Below are 12,007 nucleotides of genomic sequence, written 5' to 3'. Positions count from 1 at the left end.
TCTTCTTTTACACACGGTTTTATTAGCCTTGTATTGCGTTTTATTTATGTTGCTCGATAAAAAGAATGTAATTAACGTAAAATGACAGCGGTATGATGACGTAGGATAAGAGTACGACGTTTTCGAAGAGAGAGTGTCAATCTTATATTCTACGGAAAGAGAATGACAAATAAAGGGTTAAGGGAACGAGACGAGATGCGCGTTATGACGCTGAATTTAAAAATCATATTTTAAAAATCAGATATCGATTTTGAGTCGAGTTTCCTAGCTCGTATCAATCGACAAAATATCATATAACAATAGCAAAAATTAGATTTGATATTTTACATTAATTAAGTATTATTCTTGTTTAATCATAAATATCTTATTAATCATCGCAAAACAGATTGACACAAGTTCATTTTGATATTTCCTAATAATGTACTTTAATTGCAAATTCCTTCAATACGTCACACACATACCGCGTATCTATAACGTTATAAAATACATTAAGATAGCTGCACTTCTTTTTTGCAACTTTAATCACATTTCTCAAAATTGTGACGTGACGTGGAGTATTTTGGAATCATATTCGGCATCGAAAGAGCTCCGAGAAATGATTATTCTCCTTCCCGCGTTTTTTTTTTTTTTTAATCGTTCAACCGCATTATTAATCAAAGTACGCGGCGGACAAGAACAAAACGGACAGCGGCTAGTTTCTGTTTTCGTATCGAGCTCTCTTCGTAGCGAGAATCATCGCCGGGAATGATGATTAAGTCTCGACGTGGCGGCAATCGAAGGGCACGATCGATCGCGATGCACGATCCGCTGTACGGCGTTAACCGAACGAATAGCTGAAAAGCCACAGGAAGATCTCAATTACGATGATCGCAATGAAATATCGCGAAAGAGAAAGAGAGAGAGAGAGAGAAGGGGGAGACTTTTTCAGAGCGGAGCAAGACGCGCAAGATAAATTTTGGGGGAGTCCCTTGCGCTTCGGGGCGGGCGCGCTGCTCGCTTCGTCCGCGGCTGCGGGTATCCGTTTGATAGCAGATAGCAGGCCGAACGATGCTGGTATGTTCTCATTACGCGTCGTGTAGGTATGCGGTCCGGTCCGCGTGTTGTTCCTTCGTAGTACCCCCGGTACTGGGAGGCCTGCGCGCCGTTGCATCTCTCGCTTCTTCCCCCGCATCCTCCCTTTGCGCTTACTTACTCCTTCTATCTCTCCCTCTCTCCTTTTTGTCTTCGGCTTTCTTCTCTTCGTTCGGCCGAGAGAGAGCCATGTGCCATGTGGCTCTCTACAGAAGAGCGGAATTTCCACGAGGTTCCTTCCGCGACAAATGTAATAATGCTATAAAGAGAGAGAGAGAGAGAGATCACGTTACCCCGAGAATACCTTGTATTATACCGGAGAGAGCTCGCGCACACGACATACCTTTCCTCGCTCAAAATTCCATGGTGATTCGACAGATTCGGTGGAATCCTCGCTTAAACGCTCGCCGTCTCCCTCTTTCTCTTTCGGAGTCGCTTCCACACTTTCTCGTTCCGTCTCCCGGCCTGAATGCTGATCTTCATGATGTTGCTGTGAGCATCGCGCTGTCGTTGACGATGTAGTCGTGGTAGCGATGGTGGTGGCGGCGACGGTAAGTAAGATCGTGAGCCTGGTAGTGATGCGGAATGAATCGGTGAGGTAAGGGGAGAGGGAAGTAGTTCAGTGAACAAAACGACGCGAGAGGCACTTGCGCGCTGTAAGAACTCTTTGGCGCTTGCACTCGCGCCACGTGAAGAAGAGAGCTGTAAACCCTGATATTCCGTACCCGCGACATACGTATAAAGAGCTCTTTTAATTTTATATTAGGCTGCCGGATAATCTTCTCTTTCTCTCTCTCTCTCTCTCTCTCTCTCTTTCTCTGTCTCAATGGCAAAGTTTAACGGGTTGCGGTGAAGGAACTCTCTCGCGACACGCATCGGACATCGCGATCATCAGCTTTGGCTTTACGCTCGCAATCGTGTTACAAACGTTGAAGACGTCTATATACCATACGCGTATTATGTTTTTGTATGACGTAGCGCATTGCATTTTCTCCTCGAGTCATATATTATATAGTTTAGAGGGAATAAATAATGGCAGACTTTAAGAGTAATGTCGTAGAAATGGTCATCTTTTGATCTACGAAAGATTTGATTTTTTTTTTTTCATTTTTGATAATCTTATGAATTTATACAGATTATAGAGCTATATTTATAGTACATTAGTCTATATATTAAAGTTAAAGGAGATAAATTTATTATATTAAAGGAAAAAAAGATTGCTTTTTATAACACATCTTAAAATTAGAAATGTCATGATATTACTTTGTATGCTAATTAGCATATGCGGTAGCTAATAAAGTCATGAAAGAGAAAGAGAGAGAAAGCTATCAATCGGCGCCCAAAACAATGACGGGATGCCATTCACACGTTGCATTCCGCTACAAAAGGCTAAAGCTATGTAAATATAGAGTCTCGCCCATTGAAGCGTGATTTTTTTCTCACGCGAGTGGATAGTCGAGATGGCCTTGTACTTGGCATCCCGACCTTTTATAGGAAAAGAGATGATGTACGTCATCGCGTACCGTTACGCGCCATGCCGGCCGATTCGTCAACGTTCCACGATCTCTTTGTCCCCTTTCGAGTACGTTCTACCGGAGCAAAATAAGTCGCGAAATGAATTCGCAAAATGAAGATCGTTCGAAGATGAGGGAGAAAGAGAGAAGGGGCTGTCTTTTTTAGCGTCAACTATGTCTCAACTCTCGCGAGAAAGAGAGCAGCTAAATCGGCTTTGAATAGCCGATATACCGGCGTATATAGAGAGAGATACGTGCTCTATCAATTTCCATACGTGCTCGTTTTACGAGAGGTTAGGTTACGCCGACTGAGAATTTTACGACGTCGCGTCCTGGTAGCTTAAATCCAATCCTTCCCCCGCCTTCAAATGTGAGTTTCCGCTAAATAGATTTGAATTTCGAGAGTCACGCAGATCATGTAGTATGTGTAGTGTTATAAAGTAATATAACATTTTTTTTTTTTAATGCGGATGTTTTAATAATAAAATACTCATGCCCCAATAAGAAACAAAAAAAAAAAAAATCGAAAGAATTCTGATGCTGTTCACCGGTCTTTACGTGACACGGATATCATGCTTGCAAAATCGTACGAGAAAAAGAAAAACGATACGTAATTACGGAGACATGTTCGAGCATTCCTGTTGGGTAATATTGTACTTTCGTTCGTTGCGGTCTTTTATCCTCAACGTTGCACACGTGTTTAGTTTAGACTCGTGGTATATGCGACTTTGCGTTCGCCGATGGAAATTTTTATACGATCTCGATACAATGTAGGAAGGAATTTCAAAGCAATATATAATTGCTACAGTTATCGAAATACAAGAGAAAAGAATAAACCTTGTGTAAATTCTAGTCTTATTATTTCAATTAATATAAAATTCTCTTTCAACTTAAATATTTAATTCTTATAAAATGTAATACTAAGAAAAAATTAAATTCTGTATAATATTAATTTGCATATATATTAAAAGCAAACTCTTTGCTCTTCTTTTTATTATGATGCATTACTGTATCATTAATGTATCCGAAAGAATAAGAGATTACGAGAAAACATTTTTAATCGATCAGGGAACGTTACTCGAGAAAAATTCGATCTGATATCCATGCAACGATGGATCTATCGATTGAAAATTTGATCGAAATTTGTTTCTTGAATTTGCTTGTCGAATGTAACTTTGCTAAAAAATTAACGTTAAAATCTTGTCTCGCGTGTAAAATTCATTTTCAAAATCTCAAATCTGTGTTAGAAACATTCGGCCTGTTGGATCGTTTGACAAAAACAAAATAGCCGCGCTGAACTAAATCGAAAGCCGATCACTGCGAGTGGCCGCCGCGTCTCTCTCTCTCTCTTTCTTTTTCTCTCTTGTCTTTCTCTATATCTAAACTCCATTACTCAATGCGTATAAAAATGGCTAGTTAAACGGCGGGAAGGGGCCATTGAGCTCGCGTATCGGCGACTCATCCAGGGCGAACAATCGCGCCGCTTATTCTATCCAACTGGAGCAAATTCCGGAATCCGTGAACTAGAACCACGCTCGCTCCGACGAGACGTACGTAAGGTTGAATCGATTTGCCGGTGTAAAACCGGCTGGGCGTCGGCGGCTGCTGCCAGTAGAAAGAGAGAGAGAGAGAGAGAGACCGAAAGGGAGAAAAAAAGGGAAACGCGCCGAAGGACAGCGGGAACGGGACGGGAGAAGGGAGATGAACGGTGCGCCGAGGGTATGGCGGGGATATCGAAGGGATGAAGAAGGTGGAAGCGGAGAAGGTAGAGAGAATGAGAGAGAGAGACGAGGACCGAGACTCGATCTCTCCGATCGCCTCTGGCTGGCGGCGAAGTGGACTTACCGCGCTCCCCTCTTTCCGCCCACCAACAACCGATCTCCTTCGTCAGTGCCGTCGTGGCGCGGGTTTCCTACAGGTGCGTTTACAACCTGCCTCACGGTTTTTTTCATCCGTCTACCCGACAGTAGCGTGGTGACGGAAGCGCGTCACGGCGTCGTGCCGGTCCCGCGTGCGAAATCTGCTACCTGATAATCGGGGATGAATTCGAGCCGGCGAATTAGCTTCGGAGTTTATACGCGTGAAACATAAATAATGTTGTACCGGACATAGATAGAGTGCTCGCAGATGCGACGCATTTCTCCCTCGCTTCGTCCAACTACCGGAACTGTCGTATCTCGAACGCGAATCGATACATCGTTACGCACGGGCGAGCATTGAATATGTAAGGTGAGGAATTTCCATACGGTAGCGGCGGCACCAGACCACAGATCCGTAAAAAGAAAGAGAGAGAGAGAGAGAGAGTGAGAGTGAGTGAGTGAGAGAGAGAGAGAGAGAGAGAGAGAGAGAGGAAGGAGAAGAGGGTGCCCGGATTCACATTTACGCACCTGCTCCTCATACCACGTTCCTACCCTAAACCTCCTGCGTTCAACCTGCCTGCCTCGCTTCATAGTCTCACTGGGTAGATAGGAATACCGGCAAAGCTCCGCGCGCACCCTCCTCAGCCTCAGTCCGCCCCTCGCCGCTCGCGCTCGCGGACCTGACGGCTGGCTGTCCCGCTCTGACAACCACGCGCAGGCCGGAATCCACCTCCGTCGCGCCAAAGGCAGAGAGCTCTAGAGAGCGAGGAGCGAGGCAGTCTCGCGGCCGCAGCATCCAGCGGCTACTAGCGCTACTAGCGGCAGCCAAACGGAAAGACTCCCAGGCGAGTCGCGTATACGTGCGCGTGTACGAGTCGTGCGTGAGCCTCACCTGCGTGGGTGTGCGAAGCCGCGGCGAAGCCTACCTGGCGGCATCCGACACGCAGTAACCCGCGCGCTCCTTCGCGTTCTCCCGCGGGAAAGAGCGATCCTTCCTCCCGGTGACACGGCCAGCTTACTTTTGGAGAACCGAAATCTTGGCTACCGAGGTGATCCGAGCCCGGGATCGAAAGTGCGACGAGGGTATACGTTGCTCGAGCCGCGCTACTCGAGCGATCTGTGCGTGTGTGTTTACCCGACAAAGATAAAGAGTGGATACGCGAGGTGATCGCTTCGAGTTGTTATCGCAGTTTCCAAGATACAACGGATACTTCCGTCGGATTTTCAGTAGCCAATAAGGCATTTCAGACGGAGGAGATGCGTCGGTGGTTCGCCAGAGGAGACTGAAAGGGAGACCTGTACGGCTTTCCCATCAACATTCTCCAGGTGAGAGAGAGAGAGAGAGAGAGAGAGAGAGACTGGGAGACGGAATTCATCCGAGAAGTTTCCGAAGGAAACGAGCGGAATGATCCGAGTCTCGTTGCGTCCCTACGTTCGCGATTCCAACATGGCTGCTGAGACTAGCCGTGACCGCTGGGTCCGCGGAAGCCATGTTGGCAGGTGTGCTCGTCTCGGAGAGATAACCAGTTCACGTTCGTAAAACGCAGCCGATACGCGAGACATTGTCGAGTCGTAGATGACTGGAACGAGCGCGTTACGATCGAATTATCATTTAAATTGCCTCCCCCTTCTTCCAAGAGCGTAATCTGTAAAAACAATATACGCGTGATATTCTACAAGTAAATCGGATATACGCGATGTGATTGATAGAAAATCTCCTTGCGAACGCATTGTCCATACATATTTCCTATATGATTGCGAAAGTTTGCGGTGAGCGAGCTGGTACGCAGTGGTTCTCTATCAGTTAAATATTTCGTAAAATTTAAACTGCTTTCTGATCAGTTACATGAGAATATCTGTTTTTCCTTCATCTTTTTTTTTTCAAGTAGGCTTGAAAAAAAAAAGAAAAGCCCCCCCGTATGTGTTGAGAGAAAATTATTTATTTACTTCAAATATTTATATAAATGCCAAGTTTTTTTCATAAATTATCTATACTTTACGGCTATGTTGAGCCATATTGAGTCTGCTACCCTAAATTTTGTAATTTTGATCTCAAATTCGTGGCGCTAAAAAAAAAAAAAATCTATAATTATTACACTTTATGTGATTCGAGAGAATTCGAAAAAATTCTTCTTCGCGTAATAGAACCGCGAAATATTATACACGTATAATATTTCGAAATCAGTATCATATTTTGCGACGAGTTATCTATCAAATATAAACATTATTTATTAAAGCAAGATTATTATGAAAAAAAAAAAACTGCGATCTTTGAAAGATTAAATAGCAATTTTAAATTTTTCGATTCATTGATTATGCACAATATATATTTTACGTACTTCTTTTTCTTTTTCCCCGAATTGAAACTCGATATGAATGAGTATATTATATTATATGTGTACAGTATATTATGTGTATGCATATAAGATTTATGTGAAGAATATACAACTCAAGACACTGTCAAAACAGACGCAGTTCAGAGTTCGAAAAATATTTTCCATATATTGGACGTGTATGAACGTTTTCGATTTTTATTTGAATTTTATTTACTAAAGAGACTTTTATGTTATAAAAAAAATATAAATATGCGTGTGTGAAAAACTAAGCGTTTTTTAAAAACTTTCTTAATTTTATTTTTTAAACCATAAATAAAAAATTATATCTATCTCTACATATTTCTTAAATAATTATCTCTTTCAAACGTAAAACTTCTTTATATATAATATATATTAAATAAATTTTTATAGAATTGTTTAATTACAATGTTAAATGCTTACAATTTCTTTTATTGGTTTATTTGGTGTATATATATATATATATATTTTTTTTTTTAATATCTATTAATTTAAATAAAAATGTTATTGATTCTACCGATGTGGTTTTTATTTTTTCGTTAAATTAACACATATTCGTGTTTCAGCAATCGATATGCCGACCGACATCGTAGTTACGTCGGCCTCGGCCACGGTTTCAGAGGAGACGAGCAGAGGTCGGGACCTGGGCCTCGGACCGCCTCCAAGATCAGGTCCCTCTTCGGCGTCCTCGTCGTCCTCCAGTTCCGGCGCGGCGTCGACCTCGAGGGGGTTCGATCCAGCTGGCACACTCGCCGCCTATCATCATCATCGTCACAGCTTGGTGAGCAGTCTGGGCCATGCGCACCGAGAGTCGTCGGCCTTCGTACCTGTGGTGCCTTCAAGATTACATCTCACACCGTATCCAGGTGAAATGCATCCCCATCTATCCGGTCCACCGCCTACGTCCACGTCGTCGACGAATTCGGAGCACGAAGTCGGTCCCGAGTCGTCGGTGGCCAGGAAAAGCTCCTCGAGTTACGAGATCATGGCCATGATGGCCGATAAGAGGAAGGAATTGGCAGCAAGGGCTCTCCTGTTACCACCGCCCCCTCTCCTGGAACCCCCTCCCGGTTATCCGGTCTTTGCCGGTCCTTTTCCTGGCAGTTCCGCTCTGTATCCTCCGGGTGGTCCATTAGCTCATCAGCATCTCGACCGGAGGCTACTCAGAGCGCCCGGTAGAGCATCCAGGCCGAAGAAGCAATTTATTTGTAAATTCTGTAATCGACAGTTCACAAAATCGTATAACCTTCTCATTCACGAGAGAACTCATACCGACGAGAGGCCGTACTCCTGCGACATTTGTGGCAAAGCATTTAGGAGGCAGGATCATCTTAGAGATCATAGGTATACGATGCACGTTTCTTTTTTTTATGACATTAATTTAAGACAATTTATTATTGTATAAAGCATAAATATTAAAGTGTGGGGAAAAATTATGTGTAAATTTTATTATATATTTATTGCGACAATTTTTTTATCCGTAATATTAAGAGGATCTAAGATTAAGGATTAAAAGGATACAAAAATAGTAAGAATAGAAAATCTATTATCTTTATAAATTTTTAAAATATAAAATTTTAAACACTGTATCACCTCCTGATCTCTTTCGCCCTCAGGTATATCCACAGTAAAGAGAAGCCCTTCAAATGCAACGAATGCGGCAAGGGCTTCTGTCAGAGTCGTACTTTAGCGGTTCACAAGATCCTGCACATGGAGGAATCTCCGCACAAGTGTCCCGTCTGCGCGCGCAGTTTCAACCAGCGCAGCAACCTCAAGACGCATCTTCTAACACACACGGATCACAAGCCTTACGAGTGTACGTCGTGCGGCAAGGTATTTCGCAGGAATTGCGATCTTCGCAGACACGCACTAACGCACGCCGTCGGCGACGTACCACCTGAGGCGCTGGAGGAAGCGTTAAGGGATGACGACAGTCCCGAGGAGGATAGCCCGGAGCCAGGACCCTCGTCCTCCTCATCCTCTTCAACGACACCATCTACGCCGCCTGCGACGTCATCCAGCTCGTCCGGATATCCCTCTCAAGGACCAGCGGCATCGTCAACTGCATCGACGACACCAGCGGCCGCGCCGTCTCTACCGCAGAGACCCCAGCTTCAGATAAGAAGAGACCTGCTACCGATGACGAAACCATCGACGGTGACCAGCGGTATGTCCGCCGCGCATTCCGTCACCCAGAATCCACCGGCCGCTCTCCCACCGCCACCGCCGCTCGTCCTGACTTCCTACCGACGAAGAATCAGCTCTCCAGGTCCCTCCAGAGTGCTGCTGGAACTCCAGGAGCGCGAGCGTGAGAGAGAACGCGCGGAGATGGAACAGAGTAGGGAGAGAGAACGCAACAGGGAACGCGACAAGGAAGTTGCCAGACCGCCCAGGGCACCGACACCGCAACCACCACTGCCACCGCCAAGACCGGCACCGGCTCGCCAAGGCTTCACTATCGCGGACATAATGGGCCGATAGAAAATGCGCGTTTGTCGTCGCAGGTAGTTCTTTTTTTTTTGTTGTATCGTTCGCAGATCGAGATTTCGTGGACACTGTAAGGATTATGTGCGAAGCATAGGAAATCTTTGCAAAGAATGAGATCTCCCTGTGGACATTTTGTGAGTCGCACGATCTGATTCTTGGAAGAGACGTAAAAAAATACAACATAGAAGTAATACTTTTGTCGAAACTGCCGGAAAGTCTGCGCGTTGTTTACGTATTTTACTGCCGGATATTTTTTTTTCATACGAGCGATGGCGAGAAAACTTAAGCACTCGAGAGTGGCAAGATGATGTTTCTCAAAAGTATCTTCAAAATTCTTTTTCAAAGAATCTGCGTATGCGATTCTGATCTATTAAATTTGAAATACTTGATCTTCCTCTCATTCCAAGTATAGTCACGTGATTATGTATTATGTATGTTGGACATTCTTTATATCCAATATATATATATATATATATATATATATATATATATATATATATACATACATAAATACTCTAGAGGAGTTTTGTATATCGTCATACGATTTGCTAACATCGAGAAATAGTTTCTCAGGAATGAAACTGTTAAGCGAATGCGTACCAAAAAAATGTGCCTTAATCAAGATTGCCACCGGTATAAAGATTTCGAAGGAAAGAAAAAAAAAATAAACGAATAAATTGTGCCTTATAGCGGTCCATAGAGATTTTCTCCTTCGTCCCGAGGTGACGGTGGACCAAAACCGGAAAGGTGACATCCCTCTGGCTTTAATACAAGTCCGTTCGCTCGCTTCTCGAGCTTCGCTCGAGAGTTCTTCCCGCGATTGCCTTGCAATAGGAAAAAGAGTAGTCCACAGAGATAAGATTATACGGAACTCTCTCTCTCTCCGCGTGAAGCACTCTTTTGTCCTGCACTCGTTTGAGTCCACGAGGGGAAAGGGGGGGGGGGAGATAATGCAAATTTTGCGGTCGGGGGTAACAACCGGTGGTGCCACCGTGGCAGGTGCAATACGGCGTTTTATATGTACCTGCCTGCCTCTTCGCGCGGATCCGCGCGCGCGCGCGCGAAATACCTACTCCCGTTACTGCTTTTTTCCCTTCTAAGAATATTCCGCCGACCTTAGACTACGAATGGCATTAATATTTTTTTCCCCATCCTTCCCCTTCTCCTCCCATCCCTTTGTCCCGCCCCCGCGGCGAGGAAGAAGCATTAATGATCCTTTTGTCGGGACCAAAGTATACACCGTCCGACCGCAGAGAGAGAAAGAGAGAGAGAGAGAGAGAGAAGAAAAGGCGATCCTTTTAGGCTATGCGCCGACACAAAGGTATACTCTCCTTTAGATTTGAGATTCTTTTGAATCTCTCTCTCGAAGAATCCATGTGTAAGGGTAACCGTTAATCGAGAGAGAGAATGCATTATGAGATAGCTTATCGTTCTTGAAACGGCCACATTGTGATTAAATTAAATTTCGACGTGCTCGAATATTCGAATAATTTGTCCGATTATGCGTTAATATGCGTTATGGATAAAGATTGCAACAGAAATAGCTACAAAAATGATACATTTTATAGGCTTAAAATTCTATATTGGCTTTATGTAGACTTTTGTAACTAAGAGAAAAATATCAGTATTTTGTCTTTCATTATACAATATTTTACGAACACTGAAAATTTAGATAATGGCAGTTTATATAAAAACATGAACAGCTATTCTTATATCCTTTTACTTTGGACAAAATTGTTAGAAATAAATTAAACTAAAATAAATTTTTATATATTTGTTTTACGCAAATAAACACGCGTTATTATAAAACAAAGTATAATTTAATTTGTTTAGTTTAATTTTTGTTTTTTCTAAAATTTAGTTTAAAACTTATTTCCAAGTTATTTAAACGAAACGTTGTGATAAGAATCTCGCGATTTTCATAAATATTTGACATGTGATGCTAATTAAAATATTTACATTATCGGATAAATTCAGTGGGGTAGATCAATCGCCTGATAAGCGAAAAACCCTCCGTAGATTCGATTTTTGGTCCGCGTATAGATTGAGGGATAAACAAAATTTGAGACACACAAAGATCTACACTGTGATAAGAACAAAATATATGAGAATGAAAAATGAATCTCACTATAAATATATAAATAGCGGAGAATTACTGCGAAACATTATAAAAAATAATCAGAGTAACTTTGATCTGGCTAGTGTCACGACTATTATTACCACTATATTCTGCATAATATGTGAAACAATTGCAGCATCCGCTTTAAGATATCTATATTTAAAAAAATGAAATACAATGAGATGAGAGAACGAAAAGTGTGTACGAGCATTGAGTATTGCATTACTATGTACGTTTGACATCATGTAGGACTATTTATGGGTCTGGCTCTGATTGACCGTTATATTAACTTGATAGCATATTTGTGAACCTCTCTGTATTTTTATATTTAAAAAAAATATTTAATTTTATATAGATTGTGTAAAATTAAATGTTTCTTTTTTTTGTTTTATAACCGTGTTATAAAGACATCCGATCAGAAAGAGAGACAGAAAACTCCAAACTCTCCGCTAATTGATAACTGTATAAGAAGTGAAATCCTCTCTCGATACGCGAACGGTAAAAACAATTCTCCATAAAAATATAGTTTTGTTCCGGCGGAAAGATTGTACATCATCGAGTCGAAAGATTGTGTATCATCGAAATTTTCTGCTAAACCAACAT

General features: G+C 42.6%; 1 protein-coding gene and 1 long non-coding RNA gene across 2 annotated transcripts; one reads left to right on the top strand and one right to left on the bottom strand.

Annotated features, from left to right (window-relative positions):
* Positions 1 to 7: 7 nt before the first annotated feature.
* On the bottom strand, positions 8 to 5,293 carry LOC138932850 (uncharacterized). Its single transcript, XR_011446855.1, has 3 exons — positions 4,973 to 5,293; positions 1,415 to 1,640; positions 8 to 1,330 (listed from the first exon to the last, which is right to left on the bottom strand). It is a non-coding gene; the product is annotated as an uncharacterized lncRNA (long non-coding RNA).
* A 2,074-nt stretch (positions 5,294 to 7,367) lies between these two features.
* On the top strand, positions 7,368 to 9,743 carry LOC138932261 (protein bowel). The gene is made up of 2 exons (XM_070293923.1): positions 7,368 to 8,142; positions 8,415 to 9,743. The coding sequence occupies exons 1-2, from the start codon at positions 7,373 to 7,375 to the stop codon at positions 9,277 to 9,279; spliced, it is 1,635 nt and encodes a 544-aa protein (XP_070150024.1). The 5' UTR covers positions 7,368 to 7,372; the 3' UTR covers positions 9,280 to 9,743.
* Positions 9,744 to 12,007: the final 2,264 nt, after the last annotated feature.

The sequence above is a fragment of the Polyergus mexicanus genome, unplaced genomic scaffold (assembly GCF_030449975.1).
Source record: "Polyergus mexicanus isolate NDT 795.1 unplaced genomic scaffold, iyPolMexi1.0 SCAF_4, whole genome shotgun sequence".
NCBI lineage: Eukaryota > Metazoa > Arthropoda > Insecta > Hymenoptera > Formicidae > Polyergus > Polyergus mexicanus.
This window is presented reverse-complemented; position numbering and strand designations above follow the sequence as displayed.

Excerpts from the sequence above, each read along its gene's own strand:
- LOC138932261 (XM_070293923.1), top strand. The coding sequence starts at position 7,373 with ATGCCGACCGACATCGTAGTTACGTCGGCCTCGGCCACGGTTTCAGAG. Across the intron at positions 8,143-8,414 it reads GATCATCTTAGAGATCATAG|GTATATCCACAGTAAAGAGA; the intron begins GTATACGATGCA and ends TTTCGCCCTCAG.